At 45.0% G+C, this 22,233-nt stretch overlaps 1 protein-coding gene across 2 annotated transcripts in view; it reads right to left on the bottom strand.

Moving 5' to 3' along the window:
- Positions 1-5,198: 5,198 nt before the first annotated feature.
- CASTOR2 (cytosolic arginine sensor for mTORC1 subunit 2) overlaps positions 5,199-22,233 on the bottom strand; it is a 172,091-nt gene continuing 155,056 nt past the window's right edge. Inside the window, exons 8-10 of one of the 2 annotated variants that reach the window (XR_010562228.1) lie at positions 20,183-20,277; positions 8,133-8,333; positions 5,199-5,259 (exon numbers count right to left, since the gene is read on the bottom strand). Coding sequence is in view for 1 of the 2 variants with exons in the window: in XM_065418115.1 (XP_065274187.1) it covers positions 12,453-12,518; positions 20,183-20,277 (161 nt within the window). In the remaining variant the exon portion in view is untranslated. Of the gene's footprint in view, positions 5,260-8,132; positions 8,334-11,951; positions 12,519-20,182; positions 20,278-22,233 lie in introns of those variants that run through there. The other variant, XM_065418115.1, reaches the window with a different exon arrangement.

The raw sequence follows: 22,233 nt of genomic DNA, 5'->3' as shown, positions 1-22,233 counted from the left end.
GATTTGAGAACGAGCGGCCGTGGAGGGATGCGGTGGTGGTGGTGATGATATTGAGGGAGGGGAAGTTATTTTTTTTAATGAAATACACAACAGAAGTAAAGCGTATGTCTTCACCTCAAAGCAGACATTACCTATTCCTTACGTACAAAGGAAAAACTGGAAGCTTCTCTTGCAAAACTGTCTTTTTTTGTAAACTTAACCTACAAGCAAAAATCTGCCAACGAGATGTTCCTGAATACTGACTGACTGGATTTCACCTGAGCCTATGTGAAACGGCACCACACGCACAAAAACCCAAAAGGAAAACATGGAGAACAGCTGGCATCCGAAGAAGTGGGTTGTAGCCCACGAAAGCTTATGCTCTAATAAATTTGTTAGTCTCTAAGGTGCCACAAGTACTCCTGTTATTTTTGCGGATACAGACTAACACGGCTGCTACTCTGAAACCTGGCAGAAAGGAGACATTCAAAATTCAATTATTTCTTCAAGATGAGACTAGCTAAATAGACGATCTATGCATAGTGCTGCAGGTTAACCCAGTAACTGTCTAGAACAACCCTGGCACACCCATGTATGCTCAAGACGATGTGTTATGCTTAAGGATCTCTCTCTTCTAACACACATTCTAGTCTTGCTAAGGGTAAAGCTCTCTGCTTTTCCAGAGGTACACTGGGGGGCCAGCTTTTTACATAAGGATTTTTGCTTTAGCAGTATTGCCAACCTAAAGCATTCAAAAATCATGAATCTGGACTCAAAAAAAAAAAAAAAAAATCAAGATTTTTTTTTTAAATGATAAATTTGGGGTTCTTTTTCTTTGCCTTCTGGTTTCAGAGCTTTTAGGGTGGACTCAGGTCACCTTTACAAGCTTTTCTGCTCAACCAAGACTGGTAAAAACTTATTTAAAAAAAAAAGAAAGCTGAGATTTTCATGTATTCACATGAATCCAGCAGCTAGGGCTTTAAGAACCCACCCAGTATCAGGAGAGCTTGGCAACACTGTTTTAGATATTGCAGGTCGAAAGATATCAGCTCTTAAACAGAGGGATCTTGTGGCTACTGCAAAGGGGAACTGTCCTGTCACCAAATCTTGCATTTAATACTATGTTTTGAGTCTCAGCGTTGTCAGGGGTCTATAGCCCAAGGTGGCAGATAATTGATGCCCCAGCTTTGCCTACGCAAGGGCTGTACTGACAATTTGCCAAGCGCATCAGCCTAATCTGCCTAAAAAGGAGAAGATGACATCTGACCCTAATCTTTAACGGAGTCACCGTAGCCTATGGAGATTATCAGACCCAGCTTGGTCTGTGACCTTCTGCTTTGGGATTAAAACCAGAACCCCTGCATTTTGGGAAGCATGGTCCCCACAAGTTGCCCCTCTTTGGCTCCCCTGTACTGCATCACGGGATATGCAAAAAACGGAAGATACCAGGCCACATCCTGGTGTAATTACACTGATTTCAGCCTTTTGACAGCTGACTTCCAACACGTGCACGCCCCCAGTATATAAGCCAGGGGGACCCGCTGAGAGAGTCCCCCCCAAACTGTTCACAGCTGGGATGAATTTCCACACCATTGTTTCTATTCTCAGCCTTTGTGCTGTCCCTACTGCAACACTTCGGCAGTTCAACATATTCCAGGATGTACCATACAAGCACCAGTTAGCCTGACCCATCACTGACATGGCTGCAACAACAGGCTGAGAAGCACAGAGTAGAAACAAAGCTATAAGTTCACTGTCAAACCAGTGCCTGAAGTAAGAGTTTTCTAGCAGTTAAATGCCCCTAAAAGCTTGGGCCAAGAGAGGGGAAAATAGCCTCGCTCACTTTCAGCTCATGTGAAAATAACGTGTCTGAGGTTTAGAGACCGGGTTCATTTGAAAGGAGGTGCATATTCACATGTGATGCACTCAATTCAAATGCCCCCCCCCATTTCCCTGCAATCCAGCATCCACTCTTAAACATGTGCATAGTTTTAAGCATGCAAATAGGCTAACACACATGCTTTGCTGGATTGGAGCCTTAAACATTGGTGTTCAGAACAGTTCTCTCTCTATAAAAATCAGACTGGGGAAAATGGTGGGGGTGTTTCTCTTTTTAGCACAGAAGGCTAAGAGAACTAGGAACTTGGTATTAGTTCATTTTCAGATTAGAAAATAACTGGTAAGAATTATTATTAAGCAGCTATTATTGTAAATGATGAAGGCTGGTATCAAACCCACAATATCCCACCGGAAGGCTTAAAAAACCCTACTGCATAAACATTGCCTTTCACTGATCAAGAAAATGCAGCAACTGGAAACAAAAATATGAATGAAACCATTTTTGTGATCTTGCCCTAGTGGCATACGATGGAGGTTTTGAGTAGCCAGTGAAAGAAGATGGTGAGTTCTAGCTAGAAATGCTTATGCACAACCATGGCTATGCCCCTGGTCCTGAGCATTTGCAACCATTCATACTCCTTCAGCAGATATTATAGTAACTGTTGTGTCTGAGGTATTACCATGTAAGCAGTGGCAGCCTGCTTGCAGCTGTACAAAACTCAGCCATATCTTCATTTTACCCCCAGTGCTCAGGGCAGATAAAAAAACATATCAAGTGGACCAAAGACAAACTCAGACCAAAACCAGAGAGACAGAACAAAACCAACTTGCTACGGCCACCGGAGCCCATGTGAAAACCGGCCTCTGATACAGTAGAAACTGAGGGTGACATCCGCCCCTTTGTCCAGGGCCAGTCCATCTCCTGTGTGTCACTTAAAGTGGATCAGAAGTGCTACGGAGCCTTGAGATGACCCTCTGCATGGGGTGAATTGCATCTCTAAGTAGAGGGTGGGGGGCGAGATGAGCCAGTTTCACGGCATCTTGGCTTGAGTGTTTGCTATGAGATTTATGGCCATGCCTGGCCAATGTTCCCTCTACAGAATCTATGGGCTTTTGTTTTGATCCTTGTTAAAGTAAAAGAGTTAGTTTTTCATGTATGAAGCGAAGAGCAAAAGAATGCTCCCTTCCTCCTGCCTTTGCTAAGTGTTTTCTGGCTCCTCTCGTACAATTCTCTCCTGTTGCTGGCAAAGCCACTGCTGCCTCCTTTTGGCCCCGACCCTCTCATCAGCTTCCAACTCTCTTCCCTGTGGTTTCAGCTCGGGTTCTCCAGTCACTACCGGCAAGCAGCAACTCAGTTCTAGCTTAGGGAGCTATCAAACTCAATGGCAAAATTCCTGTGGACTTCAGCAGCATGGGATCAGAGCCCATCATCATCTTTCTGGATACAGGGAAATGGCCAGTTCTATTGGCATACAGTCTAGTGGGGCTGACTTAAGGCTATTAGCATACATACTGCACACATGTTTATTGGTTTAAACTAAGCTGAGCCAAGTGAAGATTAGATTTGGGGGGGGGGGGGGGGGAAGAAGGTGTATGGGAAAGAGTAAAGCAGAGATCATTTAAAAATACTAGATTCTTAGTTTAGCATCAGTCCACAGGAATACAGGACTGAATAATGGAAAGAATCTCCCACACATATGCATGTGCATATACGTTTACATCCTGCCTGAGAAGTGCAAAGCTGTCTAAGGGATCTGTATGCTCGATTTCTATTAATTCATGTACATAGATGTCTGTATAATGGACACATTATAGAGGCATATATGCATGCAGAGATGGGAAGTGGGCATCCATATTTCTTAGGTAGCTTTATAAATCTCAGCCAGTACATATGCGTGCATACACACACACACAATTGTATTTGGCAAAAGAAGTACTGGATTTTACTATCTGGTGGGTAATAAAAGTTTCATCCATTCCAACATTTATAGATTGCACTATAACAGCTAAGTGAGATACCTTAAGCTGCTTACCATAAAGAATAATAATAAAAAAAAAGCTCCTCCAGAAAATGACTTCTTGTCCTTCAATGAATTCTTCTAGGAGACATTTTTGCTTGTGAGACAGCTGCTGAAGTTTGGACTCGGCTGGTCTATGATTTCCCCCACAATCACCAGTGGCTAGCAGGGCAACGCCCCCCCCCTCCCCCCCAACATATATTTTCCATCATTCCCATAACATTGCTAAGCTGTTGAATGAGGCGCTCTTGAAACCACGGCCTACAGAGCATGAGATGTTACTTGCTACATCTCTGCCTTCTTCACTCTGTTTTTAAGGTTCTGCTTTTCAGAAAGATACAATGCACAGGCAGGAGGGATGGGGTCGTCCCTCAAAAAAAATACCCCACCTGATAAAGAGAGTGGGGGCAACCAGATAGAAAACAAATTAATCTGGGGGAGCTCTCTCTCCTCCCCCTCAAGTCCCACGACCTAAACTAGTGTGCCAACCCCCCACTCTACTTTGGTCAGAAGACTACTGAGGTAACGCTATTAACTAAGGCCCTGATCCTGCAATAAGCTCTGTGCAGGCACCGGAGTTTGTGACCCAGATCTTACCTCAGAGATGCTCTGAGGCTTTTCCTGGGAAAGAGGTTGCAGCATTAGAACGATTTACTGAATATTTCCACTTTTGGGTGGGCTAACTCTCTCTCCTCAAGGCTGGCTCTGAGAGACAAAACAACCTGATTCTGACTGGGGTCTCCACTGGGCTGGGGGGGGGGGGAAAGTTGTCTTAAAAAAATGCAATTCAGCTTCGATTTGTGACTAAACAAAAGACGTATTTGTTCTTTTTGCAAGATTAATAAAAACAAAATTAATTTCTTTTGCGTCATTCAGTTTTGCATCTCACCTCACCTCTCCTTGTTGCAAACTCTGAGACACCCTCACTCGCAACAGGGACCAATCTTCCATGTTTGCTCCTCAACAATGCCTCTCATCCTGATGCCAGGAGCCCTCACCTGCCCTGCACAGACAGAAGCAAAACCCTGATGCCCAGATCTGTCACCTGCCTTGTAGAGTCAGAAACAAAACCTTGACACCATTTATCACCCACAGGGGTCCCCCCCCACACACACACACTGCCTGACCTAAAACCATCCAGTACATGCTTTCGTTCTGGTTATTGAGTGAAGGGCCCAATTCTACTCTCACCTGCAATGGGTTTACACCGGCAGCTCCATTCACTTCTGATTTATCTTGGGGAGAGTGCGGGGCCAGGCCCTGCGTGTGAAACTACTGCCACTGACGTGAGGGTTCCAAAAGGACTAGGAAGATCCCAGGTCAGGCCCCCAAGCTGGCGTAAGTTGCCAGGTCGACACTGAAGTCAATGGTGCTCTATCAATTAACACCAGCTGAAAATCTGGCTCCTTGATGTCATCTACATCTGTAGGAGCAAAAAATGCCTGTGTATTATGGAAGATTTAAGACGCCAAAAATGGTACATTTTTCAGGGCCAGATGCTGATAACTCACGCTGATTAGCGCTTTACTCCACAAATAGTTTCCTTGGCTTCAATGGCACTACTCAATTATTAATATGAGTTGAGGAGTAACGAGAACGTGACTGTTTTACGGTATCAGAATCTGACCCCAGGTTTGTGGTGGCTCTCCAAGTGACTATCTAGCAAACGCATGCTGCAGAGACAACGTGCTCAGGCTGCCCTACTTGACACCCTTATGGTCCTTGAAGAGCCAAGAAAATAAAATCTAAGATTCTAGATAAACTGAACCTGATTAATGACTCCAGGATGGTTTCACTGGCTCCAGGGATCCTCACTTCCAGTAACACTTCTCTTCTATAATGTGCCTCGAAGAGCCCCGTGTGTTTTGTATGGCAGGTCCTAAAGAGTAAATTACTGCTAGACTTCACTTGCACCCCCTCGGCAGGGTCTGACATCAGCACGTTCTTTGTTACAGAGAAGGCCCAATTCATCTCTGTTCAACAACAGTCTCTGGCTGCCCCTGGGAATAGTCAGACTAAACTGGGAGGGAAACTAAAAAAAAAAAAAAAAACATACATTAGAAGTAGCTGCCTGAGAATCACTCTCTTGAAACCACATTTCCATTAAGATGCTCCTAATCCTAACAAGGCCTACCACAGATTCCACAACCTCAAAGTCCCATACAAAATAGGAGACTTGAACTAAACCTCTCCACAGGAAGGAAAAGAGTCGATAATCCCATAACAATCTTGAGTTAGACACCAACAATCCAGAATTATTCAAAAACCAAACCTGTTTCTTAAGGGATGCAAAAAGAAAGACGTCCAAACCTCGAAAAAGATGTCCAATTATGCACTTATGGGGCAGACAAATGTCGGTAGCTTAAAGTGGTTTAGACAGGATCTGCTTACAGAAGCAAGAAAATAAAACTAGTTGATGTCTTTGGTAAAGTACCTTTCCCATCTGGGTTCTTACAAACACCACTCCAGGGAGTCAGGCGATTCTGATTATGAGATGCAAGAACAACAAACTTTCAAATACCACATCCAGATTCTTCATTCTTATTTTTAAAAAACCCTCCTCCTACTTGGACCGGTTATAAAATTATGCATTGATTTAAACCTTCAATCAGGGCAATAAATACTAAGGTTCTAATAAGTAGCAACACCTCCATTAGCAGCAACTTGTTGTTATGCCATTAAATCAGCAGCAGCCAGATCTCCCCAAAATTGCCTATTTCTAAAAAGCTCAACCCCTTCATGATAAAATCCAGTTAGAAAACCCCAAGCACCAGCAAAGAAACATATGTGCACTAGCCCAGAGAGTGCTGTGAGAATTTCACACTGAACTAGCTGACTTTTTAGTCAACACAGGCTCAAAAGGAAGCAGGTTTTCACAAGTTTTCATTCACAGCTTTCCAGACTGTGCTCCTCCTACAGTCTGAAGTTAGAAAGCTGCTTGGTTGCTTAAAACAAAAATTGTTTATGAACGCCAAAAGATAAAAATAAAATCAAAATCCCAGTTCTGCACTTCTTCACACAATTGGATGGACGCCCTATTCTACGCCACATGGACCTCTGGGGTTTGAACAGGCACTTTGAAACACAACTTTCACGTTTTACTTGTTAAAGCAATTCAATGCAGCAATTAAAACAAACCACACATTTTTTTCTAGAAAGCTTTCCACCCAAGGCAGCAAACTGAAAAGGAAAGAAGTATTTCTGTAACTGACAAAACCAAGATCAGCCTGCAGATACTTTGCTCTGGACATTTTTAAAGGGCTCTGCCTACTGGCGACAAGTGAAAAAAGCCACTGCTTCATTAGCTGCTTCTCTCTTTTTTTAAAATGTTTGAGAAATCCAGATAGCATATCTAAATATTCATATTGCCTATATACTTGAATTAAAAATATATGGTGAATATGTGTGTGCATACAGTACTTATTACATATAGACACGCTAAGTGTGTATCTAGAATATACACACATTCACACCGTATATATTAACCTATATTGCTCAAGTATATATGCTATGTATAGTATATACCCATAAAAACAGAAAACACAGGTATTTATATATGTGTACAATAGATACATACTAGTATTTCTCTGTAAACACGCTACATTTATATGACCGTACACACAAACACTCGCACACTTGCACAGCAAAAAGGAATCTGCAGCTGAAATCCAATAGAAAAATGACAAAAATTAGTCATTGCTACATAGAAATATAAACCTCTGATGTGTGTAACTAAGAAAACAAAGGCCTCCGAGAAATAAGGAAGGAGACCGAGAACTGCTTCTCCCTTGCCCCCTTTTAGAAACAGATGCGCATAAACATTTTGGTGGTGGTTGAATTTTTGTGCAATGGAACCAACATGGGAGCAGGAGAGGAGGAAATGAAGAGGATTCCATGCATGTAAGTTTCAAAAACCCAACTGGATCAGCAACCACAGATGAATAAAACTCTACAGCAAAAGGGTCAGAGAGCGCCTCACGCAGTTAGGTTCAACCCTGGCGGGTTAAAGGCAGAGCCATGGTTTTATTTATGCAGAATGCCTGAAGGAATACAGAATCACTCTTACACGCTTTTCTCCCACTCTTCCCTCATATATGTAATGTTAAAGGAATAGTGCAATTCCACTGATCCTTACAGAGACGCAACTGTTACAAGGCTTTAAAAAACAAACAAACCCAACCCTTAAAAAAATATGTTTTTTGCACAAAATCAGGTGCTAAAGACTGCAGGGGCGGCAGCAGGGCCAAATGGCTGTGGCAATCCAGATCACACCTAGGAAAGGATTCCTTTCCTTACCCCACTGCTGCGACTCCACTCATCCTGAGCATGTTCAGAGTGTCTTGGATTTCCTTGCTCTGCCCCTTGCAGGAGCGTTCTGCAATGCTGGAGGGAAAAGGGGTTTGCAGCAGGGCTTCAAAGCTCACAGCACTGGAGTACGCGGTGTAGTTTGGAGTCAGCACTGAGAGGAAGGTACATCCACTTGGATTTCCTCAGGTGCTAAAAGAAAGGGTTTTGTGAAGGGTTTGGTTTTCTTTAAACAAAGCTCTGACATGTTGCTTTAGGTTAGGGGATCCCCCTCCTGTCGCCACCCCACCCAGCAAGCGTAGCCTGCAGAGTTAATAGCTGTTGTAACATACGAGCAACACACAGCCCTTGTACCAGCTAGAGATGGGCCAGAACAGGATCCCAATCTGAACTCTCCCCAAATTTGGATCTGAGGTCCTGGTTCAAGCCAATTAGGGAGATATGCTGAAGCCATGAAGATCCCATTCACATCTTGAACTAGTTCTAGGGTGTTCAAGGCGCCATCCTGGCACCAAACCTGGTTGTTTTATTAGTTTCTTAGGGTATGTCTATACTGGTGCTGGAAGTGTTGTTTCCAGCTTGGCTTGATGTACCCACTTTAGCGCTGGTCAAGCTAACATGCTACAAAGAGCAGTGAAGCTGCACAAGCAGCAGACAGGCTGGCTGCCTTTAGTAAGATCCCGTCGGAAATCCTAGATACATTCTCTGGTGGCAAGCCCGTCCTGCCACTTGCACCACCTTGGCTACACGGCTAATTTTAGCATATTAACTTGATCCGAGTTAGCACAGGTCTGATTCCCCAAGCTGGAAATTACAGTTTAGTTCTCATCATCAGGGTGCAACTTGCCTATTGCACTGGCCCTTCAAAGGCTCCTTAGCTATCACGTCAAATTATCCAGACAGTTGTCCAAAACAATCGACGTTTTCTGGGGTTACAAAGACAAAAAGAGAGGGGAAAAAACAGCTAATCCTATGGCAATTTTAGAGATGCTTCACTCAATGTCATAGCACACCATGTGACTTTTCCAGGCTAACGTTTTTATGACAGCATATCGACCTGCCTTGTGAAGAGAGTTTTAAAGCACACCAGAGACATCCGTAAACATCATAAACGTAAGGCCCTCTCCCTCGAAAAAAAATAGTCATCTAGAATAGCCTGAGTGTACAGAGTAAATAACAATTATAACAAGATCATTATTTTTCTTTCTGTTAAGGCTCAGTAAAGTTGCTGCTCATTTCAAGTAATCCCTTCATATAAACGTCTTCGTCCTTAGGAAGCAGCAATATCACACGGAGAGGGTAACAAATGTAATTGCTCTCCAGTGCGTAAACTAATTAATAATAGTTTCCAATAGCTAATACCCTTGATAAGCAAAATTTTCTAGACCCACAACATTGCAAAAAAGTCTGCAGCTCTACTGCTCAAAAACCTTGGATGACAAGTAGTACATGGCAGTTTGGATCTCATTCAAGGACTCTGTGCATTGCTAAATAAAACCATAGTCCCACAAAGGGACACATCCACTTTCCCAATGGATGAAACCCCTACAGCAGCTGTACTGTGAAAAGCAACTAATCAAACCCCATAACCTTCCAACAGCTCAGCCAGACTTCAGTTGGGTCTTGTGGTTTGACATAAGGGCTCTTTAGGCATAGAACAGTTTTGTATAGCAATTTTAGTCCTTCAGTAGGTGGGATATTTAAAAAAAAAAAATCAAAAAAAATCACACTACACAACTTGAGACCATGTTTGTGTATATGCTGCAAAAGAGCATGAGGAAAGCAGCTTTTTGAGCAAATATCCAGAGACACAGGGTGTCTTAACTGTAATTAACATTAACCCCCAAGTCTAGAGTTACCATAGTTCTCCATGGGGCAGTTGAAAAGCTGCCTAAAGGGAAACCAAAATGTTCTTTTCAAGGCCCCAGTTCAGTGAAGCACTTAAGTACGTGCTTAACCTTGAACATGTGCTTAAGTCAGTGGAATGTAAGCAGGTGTTTAAAGTGAAGCGCTTAACGAAATAGGGATGGTGGACTGAATTAGGGTCTAAAAAGGAAAGATATCCATGTTATTGCCTAAAGATGCTCTAGTTCCATTAACTGTTTAACAGATTGATTAAAAAAATCCCCAAAGGATCCTCCATTAACTTTGTAGGCACTGCAACATCAGGGCTAGAGTGAGCTTTCTGATAAACCAAACATCATGCTCTTAATACCTAGTCCTCCCCAAACCTTGTGTAATCTGAATGACACAAGTAAGCAGCGTGTGTGTATCTATGTCTGTACACACACGTATGAATATATATATATATACATATCATATGTACTGGTTGGGAACAGATGCCTGGAGAAAATCTGCAAGATGCAGGTCTGTGTAGGTGGTTCTCTCTGAAGTTACATTGGGATTGTAAATCCTCACTAATGCTACAGAATCCACAATTTCTTAATTAAAAAAAAAAAGTGTGTGGGGAGAGGTAAAACAGGTTAAAAGATGCAAAGGAAATTCAGTTTCCCACCTATAAAACAAGATCTCTGAATGTGGCCTTCCTCCTCACAGATCCTGCGTCTCACCAGAGAGCAGATTGTTGCGGACATACGGCATTTCAGGTGCATTCATTGCAGACTCCTGTGTGATACTTGCCCTCCCTGCTCTACGCTCACCATCGGCTTTACCCCCGTCCTGACCGCGGGTCAGTTCTGAAGTGGGCTGAAGAAGATGCATATGGCACCAGGTAAAATGTTGGGCTACTGAGCTTCGTTCCCACTGGCTCATCGCTTCTCTTGCAAGGGGCTGTCAAAATGTAAGCAGCTCCCGGCGGGATTGCAGGCCATAGGGCTGCCTATTAAAGACCAACATCACTTTCCTCTAAAAGAGCTGGTAACACAGGGATAAGGAACCAGGTCAATGTTTCAGCACATTTCTGTAGAACTCGGTCCCTTTTCTAAATACAAAGCCCTGAGGTCCTGCTTCAAAGCCACTAAGTCAATGAAAAGACTCCCACTGGGTTGGAACCTAGCTTCGCAGCCAAACCAAACCAAGCCAGAACCATGTTTCACCAAAGAAATTACGTAGCAGGTGAAATAAATAGGACCCCAAGGGCATGGGTATCAACATCCCCTGCTTAGGGCAAAAGCACAGCGCTCTTGGCCAACCGTTTTGCTGGATGGCAACACATTCACCAAGAGCCTTGGCCGTAGAAGGACGTGAGTGGTAGAAAGGCAACAGAGCCCTGAGCTACACTGATAAAACCAATGTTGCCTCCATGAGGAGACCTGATTTGAGAAAGCCATGAGCTCAGGACTTTCAGATGCTTCCTTACCCTTGTGAATAGAGCTGTGGTGGAAAGCATCAGGGGAGCGAGAGTGGCTCAGTAGGAATGGAAGGGAGTGGATTTGAGCGTACATCACTTGCATCTACTAGGCTGGTTAACCAAGTGGGACTCATGACAACCATCCTCAATCCCTACATGTTAAGAGTTTAGGGATTGGGGAAAAGGGAAGGGATGGCATGAGATAACAGACATCAGAGAATGGCAAACTTTCTTGGGCTTGGAAGGATGCCTGGACACAATGTTGTAGCAAGAGGATGTTGGGGGACTGTGGAAAATGGAGCTAATATACATAACTTCAACAGCACACAGAGGCCCCCGAAGTACAGATCGGCAGAAGACAGCCCTTAATAAAGAACCATGCTGCAATGTTCTCTGTGCAGCCAATTCTGAATTGCAGAAGAAAAAAAAATAGTTTATTTCCCACCCTCTCACAACATTGAATTGTGAAGGAAAATAGTATCCAATCGGAACATAGATCATAAGGGATTGTTACCATTTTTATATAGTCTGATGCTAGTAGAAAGATCAATACAGTTCAACATTTTGTTTTCCTTTTAATTCCACATTTCTTTCATTTATGCTTTTCATGCTCTCTGCTAAAAAAGCAGCTCTTCCCCCTCAGGTGTTGTTTTGAAGCTCTCCCTAAAGCTACTGTGTATGCAATCGGTCTATCCCTCTGCATTTCAGTGAGAGGCTGCATCTCTACCTGCAATTCCTTTCACACCAAAAAAGCAGGAAAGCATTTTGCTTTGGAGTCTAATGTCAGGAAACCATCAGAACACTCCCCGCCCTCCCACTTTTAAGAAAGAAAGAAAGGGGGAAAAAAAAAAAAAAAAGCTTGTTGGAGCTGCTTCTGCTCATCAGTTCACAGTCTCTTTTCATGACACCTCAATCTCTCTCTCCGGAGTCAGATTTTTCAAGAAATACTGTGAGAAAAGGAATAATAATAAAAAAGCATCTGCAACCAGCTCAGAAGATGTCTAATGCTTTTCAGCTTGACTGACTTGGAGTGCGTTGATTACGCCATTTATATTTTCTTCGGGTACCTGTGGAAAACCAAAGAGAGAGGGAATGTTTCCAGTAAAAGCCACTGAAGGGCGACTGTGGAGAGAGGGGCTAGTTAAAGGAGGCAGCACACAAAGCTAACGTGAACCACGGGGAACATCGTATTTACCTTGGGCAGGATACTTGAGCTCCACAGTTAATACAAAACAGATGTTTCCATCTTACATTCTTAGTCTGGTTTTTAGTGGTCTTAGTAACAAACTGCTTTGTCCTATGTGTTACAGCCTGATAGCATGGGATAGCTGGCTCTCAACACTGCTCACAAATGACTAGGCAGTAGATAGCGGGGTTGCACATTGTACTGGGGCTGAGGAAGTCCCAGGAAAAGAAGTAACTCGGTTTTGCTTAGGTTCCAGGTTGGTTGCCCCCACATCCCCTCATGAGTCTTTCCCAGCAGTGACACAGTCAACTGGCAAGGAGAAGAGCGCGTTGGCCGCTCTGTTTTTTTAAAAGCACTTCCTCTCGGCAATCAACAGTGACTCCACTGGCAGCTGCAGACAACTCTCCTTCTCACCACATGCTTCTTGGCTCTGCCAGATGGAGGAGCAGATGCTGATAGCACCAGCCAACACAGAGGAATGGGAGAGAGAAAGAAAAGAGAAAAGTGATGGCCACCTAAGGGGAATGCAGCTGACAACTCGGTCAATGTTCCTACATCACGTCTGGCCAAAGGGGGGTGTAGTCCCACCAGCAACATCATGGTCTGTGCCTCACTTCAGGCAGCTAACGATACAACTTTCACAGAAGAGCTGGAAAGGGCACGGAGACATAAATGTGGGTACATTTCCAAGAGGGCCTTAGCAGAGGTTTTATTGCTTCTCTCTCACCACAGAGAGGCATGGGGCTTTACGGGCACGGAAAGAGACAATGTCCCTGTCTCAAAGTGTTTGCGCTCTAAAGGCCCAGTCCGGTGCTGACGGATCCTTAAACCTATGGGGAGCCCGGTGAAGTTGCACAGGGTATCTTACAGGATCGAGCCCTAAGCTAACACATGAGAAAATGAGGGTACGTCTATACTTACCTCCGGGTTTGGCGGTAAGCAATCGATCTTCTGGGATCGATTTATCGCGTCTTGTCTAGACGCGATAAATCGATCCCGGAAGTGCTCGCCGTCGACACCGGTACTCCTGCTCCGTGAGAGGAGTACGCGGAGTCGACGGGGGAGCCTGCCTGCCGCGTGTGGACCCGCTGTAAGTACCTTGTAGTTTGAACTAAGATACTTCGACTTCAGCTACGTTATTCACGTAGCTGAAGTTGCGTATCTTAGTTCGAACTGGGGGGTTAGTGTGGACCAGCCCTGAGAGATGGCAAACACTAGAGGGAAGAGAAAATGAGGGTAACGTATAGGAACAGGTGGGTGCTTTGGTGAGCAGTACATGTATCTTTGAGGCCTTCACCGTATTTTTTTAGGAGGGGAACTAGTGAAATATTAAATATCTTGTCTAGAACTGGAGGATAACGGCCAGAGTGGGCCTTGCACTGCTTGTTTAGAGCTGGGGAGAGCGGGACTGGAATTAGGTTGCAATGAAATTAGTGGGTAAAAGAGGGGGGAGTGGGGAAGGATGAGAAACCTGCTATAGTCTTTTGAAACTTTCTGGCTTTCCCCAATATCCTTTCAAGGAAATGCTACTCCCCTACTGATGGTGAGGTGAGTTTCTTCCTTTGGTTACAACAAAAGGACACCTCGATTTCTGCAATGTTGTCTACGCTGCTCTTCCAAAATCCTCTTTAAATCAGCCCAGAACCATGCAGCATGGCTAATGGTTTTGCTTTGCACCATTTTCATGCTCTCAGCTTTCCATCCATCTGTGTCCTTGGTTTAAAATTTGCACTCTGACATTTAATGCTGTTCTCCCAACTCCCTTCCCTTCCATCAGGGTTTTTTCCTCTTTTTTTTTTTTTTTTTTTTTTTTTTTTTTTTAAAAAAGAGCACTTGTCATTTTAAATCCTAACTCAAAACCTCTTCCCTCCTCTTCATGCTGCCCCTTGAATGATCAGATGTGTTGTCTAGTCTTGGAAGGGCGCTGTACTATTTGGTTTTCGCTCCGGACCAGCAGTTGTGAAAGTGTTTATTTCTCCTGTTGACACTGGATGCTCTACTACCTCTACCCCTGTTTGTAACTTTGATCTGGAAGCAAAGTGTTCATCCAGGTCAATACCCTGTTATGGAAGGGTCCCATTATCCTTGCACAGAAATAAGATGAGTTTCTGTGCCACCATGGTTAACTTAAGATACAGCCAAAGTGTTGATTCTACTGTTTCAGGTTAGTTTATGATCACTGCTCAACTATCAGCAAGGCGAAAGATCTGCATTTCATGAAATGCACGAAAACAAATGGGAGTGGAGTCCCCAACTCCCTTGGCGCCTTTGAAAACGCCACCCTGTAGATTTTCTTGCCCAATCCCACCGATTCGGGGTATGTCTGCACTACAGTCACAGGGGGCGATTGCCTTACATAGACATACCCAAGCTGCAATAACAGCAGCAACTGCAGTGTAGACATGTCCTTAGTTTAACCCTAGGTGGGTCACAGGCAAGATCTGTAGTGGGATGTTTTCCTTTACACCTCCTTCAAGAAAGTGCTTCATTGTTATGAAAATGCAAATAGATCGTTGCCAGGCTAATTGTCAGAGGTAAAAATGAACCATCAATTCCCCAAGATTTGTTGCAAGTAAAATTCACATCAGGCGGTTTTCTGTGCAAGGCAGAATCACAAGAAGACAGAGCCAGCCCCAATTTTGGCCAGGGGGCTTTGAGGACATGCATTTTGTCTATCTCTTGGCTTAAAAATGAAGAAGTCCACTGAAGCTATGCCAATCAACTGAAGAGCCAGGCTAAATTTTTCTACTGGCCAGGAGTATGAACAGTCCCAGTTTGAACAGTCTGCCCCCCCCGGGCATCCAGGTTTCCATCAGTGTAGCCTTTTTAACCTCTCACCTGGCCTGCAAGAGCTTCATTTGCCTGCACAAGTTTTATAGTTGTAACAAGCCCATCGGTAGGTAGATAAACCGGCTAGGGAAGGCAAAATAAAACCCCAGCTATAGTTCTGTTCAAGGCCCCTTCCTCGGCACTGGCTTTAACACCACGAAGCAGAGCCATTTACAGCACCTGGTAACAACTGTCAGCAGGCTGGGAGGGTAGAGGGTACGTCCTTTCCCCTGGCAGCTGCCCCTACAGCAGGTGCTCCTTTGGCTTTCCTAGCCTCACCCTAGATCATCGAAGGGATAGGCAGGGCACTTGGGTTCTACTTGTAACCCCTTACATGCCAGGGCTTAGAGAGCACTTTTAAGCCTTATCACCCCTTCCCAGTGTGATTTTCTCCTCAGGCTCTTTAATTCCAGGGACTGGACAAATACTCCCAGTCATGTCAGATTCTACAGCTAATGGGAAGAGATACGAGTTGATTTTCTATTAATATCTATACACAGACATTCAGCCACGTATTAACAATTCAAATGACCAAGTTTTCTCCCACTATGGTACGTGGGGGAGAAAAAGGAGCAAGGTCGAACAAGGAACAACCCGCTGTTCTAAAACGTTCTCATTTCTGCCAGGTGCACAGATACCGAGAGACCTTGAAGGGAGGAGGGGGGCAGTTGGGAGAGGACACAAGATGCAATTTAATCCTTGAGAAACATCATCTACACGCAGCGGTGCCTGGCCAGGCCGGTGCAAATGCTCGATCTAGGGAGAGGAGGGCCGTCGACATAATGGAGAGTGGGGTCCAAATCTCCCCCTTATAAAGGCTTGTTTCCAAGGAACAAACTCAGAGCTTTACTCACACAGACAAGCTTCAAAGCAACTCAGAACATGGGGTAACAACTGCTAAAGACCTTTCCAGCCTTCGGCAGGCGGAGAGGGGAGATGATTCTCCCTAGGTAGGCTGCCCCTGCAGAGCCAGGAGGTGACAGTAGGATTAGGCAGTTGTTTCATAAATCAGGAAGAGGAGGGAAGGGATGGAAGGAATTAGCTGCTTTTTTTTCCTATTTCAACTTAATAGCTCTGGCAGACTCCACCAAATAAAAAGAACTGACTGAGGATGAGAGGTGCTCTTGAGGAGAACAACAAATATTTTGGCAAGCCTTTAGAGAGGGATCTTTCCTTGGGACTGAAGAATCCCTGTAGTCGATTGGAGCTGATGTGGGACTCGGATAGCTGTCCAAAACAACAGCCATTCCGAGTGTTTGCACAGTTGGAGGACCTCAGAGGCAATCAGTCTCCAGGCCTCAAAGCCCCTGCAAGCTATCAAAGGGTGGAGTTAAAGTGAGAGAAGTAGGGCTGGGAATCAAGGTGAGGCCTTGCCAATCAAAGGCCATCTCAAGCCAGGAGACTCAGTGCTGGATGCCCAGGCCTCTGGAGCTGAGTCAACTTGGTAAGCTTTCCTGTGGCGCAGTAAGGGCTAACTTGCGATAATGCAGCTTGGCAGAGAGTTTTGAGGAGCCAAATGGAACTATTTTCTTTGGTTGAAAAGGGGCTCTGGACAATGTTATGAAAGAAAACGTTGCAAGGAAAATGAGAGAACACTGACTTATGCTGGCCAGCACGAGCGATCAGTAGACCTCTCTGGGTGGGGAGCGTAAACAGCTGAATTAATCCTGGCCAAGAAAACAAAGCCTCAAGGTGGTTTGAGGGGGCAAGTGGAGAGAGACTTTTAGATGAGGAAATTGCCTGCAGAATCACTGCGATTGCATGGCTGCAAATGGCCAGCAGGTCTACGCTGGTAGTACAATGTATAATTTAAAGGGTCTTGAAGAAATAGCTGCCTTTGCAATCAGAAGCACTCCACATCTTTTGCCACATACAGAAAGCATGCACCTGGACCCACAATGACAACCAGGAATGCAGGGCAAAGCTAACAGTATTGACTTTAAAATGGTGTTTTATTGGCTTATCTTATCAGTGTAGTTAATGTTCAAGAAAATAAGCCAAATGTATACAACAATTTGACCTTTGCTATCTGGAATAATGTTTACTTTTACTCTGTACACATACGGCCTGTGGGTTGTAAATGGGTTGTGTCAACTGTGAAAGGCTGAAGTAATTAGTTTTTTTAAAAAAACCCTGAATCTGCTCTTTGAGCTTTTACAGGTCAAAAGTCAGGGCAGTGTAATAAGTGTCTGGTGATGTAATGGGAACTGTAATGCAAACAATAAAGGACAGAATTTTAAAAAAAACTCCCCGTCACAGATTTATATTAGCTGAGATTATCACATGGACTGCTGATTTTCTGCCCTGTTGAGGAACCGATCCAAGCCAAACTCCATCCTGGTTGCATCCTGCAGGTGCACCACTATTCAAACTTTGCACACTGCACCTAATTTGTACGTACAATTGTGGTGATTGTGCATGCAACTGTAGTAACTGTACATGCAGTCACACAACTGTGTGCATGTATTCTAGAAAATCCAACCCCGGATTTTCCCTCCCCACTGTTTGCACAGCTTCAAACAGAAACCAAACAGAGGTGGGTTTTCAAATCTGGCCTCTAAGGTGGCAGATCATGTGGCCCAGGACAGGTAGGGAGCTAAGAAATGGAGCTTTCGGCTCTTTCTACATTGGCCCAAGGTGGCAGCTTTTTTCACATGAATTTGCAAAAATACAGATGGAAATAAAAGCGGTACAATCTTCCCCACTTAGGACAGTGTATCTGGGCTAACACTGGGCATACAGAGCACAGTGTCCCTAATCTAAACAGAGTCGAGGCTACTGGTTCTCACGGGAAATTCCTGAAAAACACGGTTGACTTGATGTGTTGGTAAACCACACATGCCCTTATGAAGTAGTAGTAAGGTGGTAACAGTCCCACTTTTTCATCACGTTAGAAGGGAGATAAAGATACTGGTCAAACCAGGATAGGCCACCTGCACTAGAAAACATTGCAATGGCTAAAGGAGTGTGTCCTGATTCTTGTCGTGCAGAGTTTGTCAGGGCTACCCCTGAACTCCTAAATCGCGCCATGTGAGTGGTGCCAGAACGACTGCAAAACTTTGCTCGTTGGCTTCCATGGGCCTACTCACAGGCTTAAGATAAAGAACATGCTTTGCTGGATTGGGGCCCAAGGGAATGGTCTTAATGACTTGAAAGTGGCTGCTCACATTAGCAATAATGATTCGCAAGGATTGGGGCCCAAGCCATGGAGTACAAATTCAGCTGGGATAGGCATTTGCAAGTTCAGATGCTTACGTAAACTTCCTCAGAGGCCTGCACAACTGAGCTGGGATTGCAATATCATCACGCTCTCTGGAAGTATTTTGGGGCCAGACCTAGCTGAAACCTGGAAGCAAAAAGCTGCATGAAAAGCAGAACAAACCAAAAATAGGCATTCAAACACTTCAGAGCTTTAGACGATGTTTCTGTCTAAGAAGGGGCAAAGACTGAGAGGGGTAACGTAACTTCCCCTGAAACTCTGTTCCCACTGCGGCACTTCCTGAAGCCCCACAGCTCTACCGTTTCTGTAAATCATGATGGCAGAGGAAGTATTATGGAGCACGATTTTCCAAGAAAAGAAGGGATGTCTAGGAGCTACTTTCCCCCCCTCCCCCAGTCTACACAGCCTTATAGCCAGCATCGCAATGTGCCGAAGAACAAAAGCCATTTGTTTGAGTTAGAGTGTGGATGGAAAGGATTCCAATGGTAGGAGACCTTCTCAAGAGTGGACTAAGCAATAAGACACACGCACAATAAGCAAGACAAAGCAAATCACAGCTGGAGGGGCTGTACTATACCAGAATATGCAGAACAAAAGCTTTGGCTTCTCTCCCCCTTTCCTGAGGATGAGCCATCTTAACAGTATCCCAACGGGTACGACACATTACAGGAATTAACCTCCTGCCCGAACCCTCACTACACTTACACCACGTTTGACAAATAGTAGCTGAAACCCAGCTGCAAAGACCTGCGTATCATCTGCCTGGCGTGTCGAGTCAGACCCGATTTACAGGAAAATGAGGAGGGCTTTTGGATGCAGGTAATCAGATGATGCAGCACAAGCCCTGGTGTCACTCGTTAAGGAGCGCTTGGGTTGTAGGTCTACGCTGGTAGTAAAATGTATAATTTAAAGGGTCTTGAAGAAATAGCTGCCTTTGCAATCAGAAGCACTCGGCATATTTTGCCACATATGGAAAGCATGCACCCGGACCTGGGACCAGAGGGAACTGGGCAAAGACGAGCGAGCACGGCAGAAAGAGAGGTACAAACTACCCTGCGCTCCCCACTACAGGCCACCATCAGCCTCAGCCAGGCTCAAACAATGGACAGTCCTCAAGCTGCTGATGTGCCCTGCTGACCAGCCATGGTAGCCAAGTCTTAGATGCGGGGGTGCAGCAGGGTGGAAGGGTGAAAATTGACTAGAAATGAGGCACCTCTCATTCCCCCACCCCACACATTCCCACCCCTCTGACACTGACTTGAATTAAATGGTCACTCAGCAGCGGATGAAAATCATCAGGAAGATCATGCTCAAGCAGTCTACAGTCGACAAGACACATTAGAGAGGTTTCGGGCCCCTCCGCACTTGGCTACACCAGGCCCGAGTCACTTTAACAAGCAGTTATAAAGAGAAACGCCAAAGATTTTTTTCTCGTGGGGGAAAAAAGGACTAGCTCTGCCCTCCTCCCCACTCCTCTGAGCTATTCAGATACTTACCAATGCGTGATCGAACTTAAAAGTACTGATGTAATAGGCTGGGATGTCGGAGGCGGCCAAAGGCTCAGAAATCTGAGCGACAATTCCACATTCATCTAGGGGAAGACAAAGAACAGAAATAACGTTCCCAACAGAGCCCCATCATGGGAAAGCACTTGTAGGTCTGACTAGCCCCTGGTAACGATGCCAAAGGAGCTAAGAAACCCACCAGCATTAACCCTGGGGCATAGATGCTGGAGACGGGGTGGGGGGGAGCAAAGGGCCATGCCCCCCCAACTTTTGAGAACCTGAACTTGCCAGAAGAGCAATGTGGGGCGAGAGAATGGGGGCCCACGCTCCCTTCTTGGCCCTGGGTGAGGGGTGGCATGATGGTGGAGCCCCGGCCCTGCTGATATGACCAGTGCAGCAGCAGGCCAAAGGGAGTGAGTGGCGTTGCGACCCCACGTGCGAGGTCAAATTTGGCCCAATTGGGTTGCTTGGTCCCCTCACTTTTGCAGTCCTTCCAGTGCCACTGCCTGAGGGGGATTAAAAGTGAGAAAAAGAATGAGAAATACCGAGAATAATGCAACAGGTATATACAATTCCCTAAACAGCTGCTTCATTCCAACTGCTTGGCCTTTGAATCCCAGGGTTTCCTGTAGGAATCGGGGTTAAGCGTCTGCGCTAATATGGCTATTTCATTCGACTGTCTTCTGTGTATTTTCACTTAATCTGGATTCAGACAGCTGCTGAATTACACTGTGGACATATTGTGCCGACTCAAAATACCATGTTAATACTGAAGGGGTCTCTCTCTGCTAACAGGACGAGCTCTGAGAAATGAATGACCAACTCCTCATGCTAAAGGCAGGGAACTTTTTAGCATGGAACACACTTTAATATATAGACGCTGTCTCATGGATACCTCCCCTGCCCATGGGCTATCATCCAGGCATGACTTCCCTGCCCACTGGCTAGTGCCCATTCACACTGGTGATCATGTAACATACCTGTGGCATCTACAGCAATCGCTTACATGCAAAAGTGACATCAGGGAAATATTTAACCTCTTTTCAGCGGCTTTTAATGAGACTCAACAGATGGAGCGAGGAGGAGCCAGACCCATGTGAACAGCCACCTCTCTACAGGCCTGCAGCGCTCCAAACAACGGCTTGACAACTGTGCTGAAGCAGGAACGTCATCGGTGGCTCTTTATCGTGATGCGTCCATCACAGAATGCCACGCCCAAACTTCCAACAATTCCTGTCTTCCCTCTAGCTAGCCTCACCAAAGAATTACAAATTGCAAAATATTGTAAGCCCTTTATATTGCAAGCCCTTTGGGGGCAGAGACCTAGTATCTATTTGGGACTGACAAACCCTGAACAACAAGAACTAAGGAGCAAGCGTGGGTCTGGCAGACATACATTCTTGGTGAAAGACAACACTGCAGGGCTCAATATTGTCAGTCAAAATGATGGACTCCTGCTGAAGACTCATGTAGTATTTTTTTTCCTTATAAAAGGGGAGCCCATGTCAATCTTTCGCTTTGCTTCTGTCATTCTACCCATTTCCATTGATTAGGCTGTTTTATCATTTCTTACGTGCTATTTCCCTTCCGATTTTATTCTCCCTGTAGCTTTGTAATTAGCGACCTGATCGTGTGTGTGTGTGTGTGTGTGTGTGTGTGTGTGTGTAAAACGATACCCTTCGCTTCCGTGTGCAGGCTCTTTCCTCCCCCAATCACACACAGTAGCACAAAGTCCTTTGCTGGCCGGATGAGTATTTACGGCCTGTTTAACAACTCAAGTGAGATGGCAGATGCTTGAAGGGAGAGAAAATAAACTGGGCTCCAAGAGGACACACTTTCCCACTAGTAAAAGGCTGTGACCTTGTAGCACCAATAAGAATGGGAGTGACACAGCAGCCCCAGTGCACACCTAATCTCCTCTGCCAAGGCCCTTTGACTGACCCAAGGCCGCCGGTGTCTAAATTGCAATCCTAGGGTGTGAATGCAGCTCGAGCAGACGCACTGGAGCTAGCTTGGATCCTGGAGAAGTGAAGCTGTGGCTA

Source organism: Emys orbicularis, chromosome 17 (assembly GCF_028017835.1).
Source record: "Emys orbicularis isolate rEmyOrb1 chromosome 17, rEmyOrb1.hap1, whole genome shotgun sequence".
NCBI lineage: Eukaryota > Metazoa > Chordata > Testudines > Emydidae > Emys > Emys orbicularis.
Note: the sequence above shows the minus strand (reverse complement) of the source record. Positions and strands in the feature narration are given on the sequence as shown.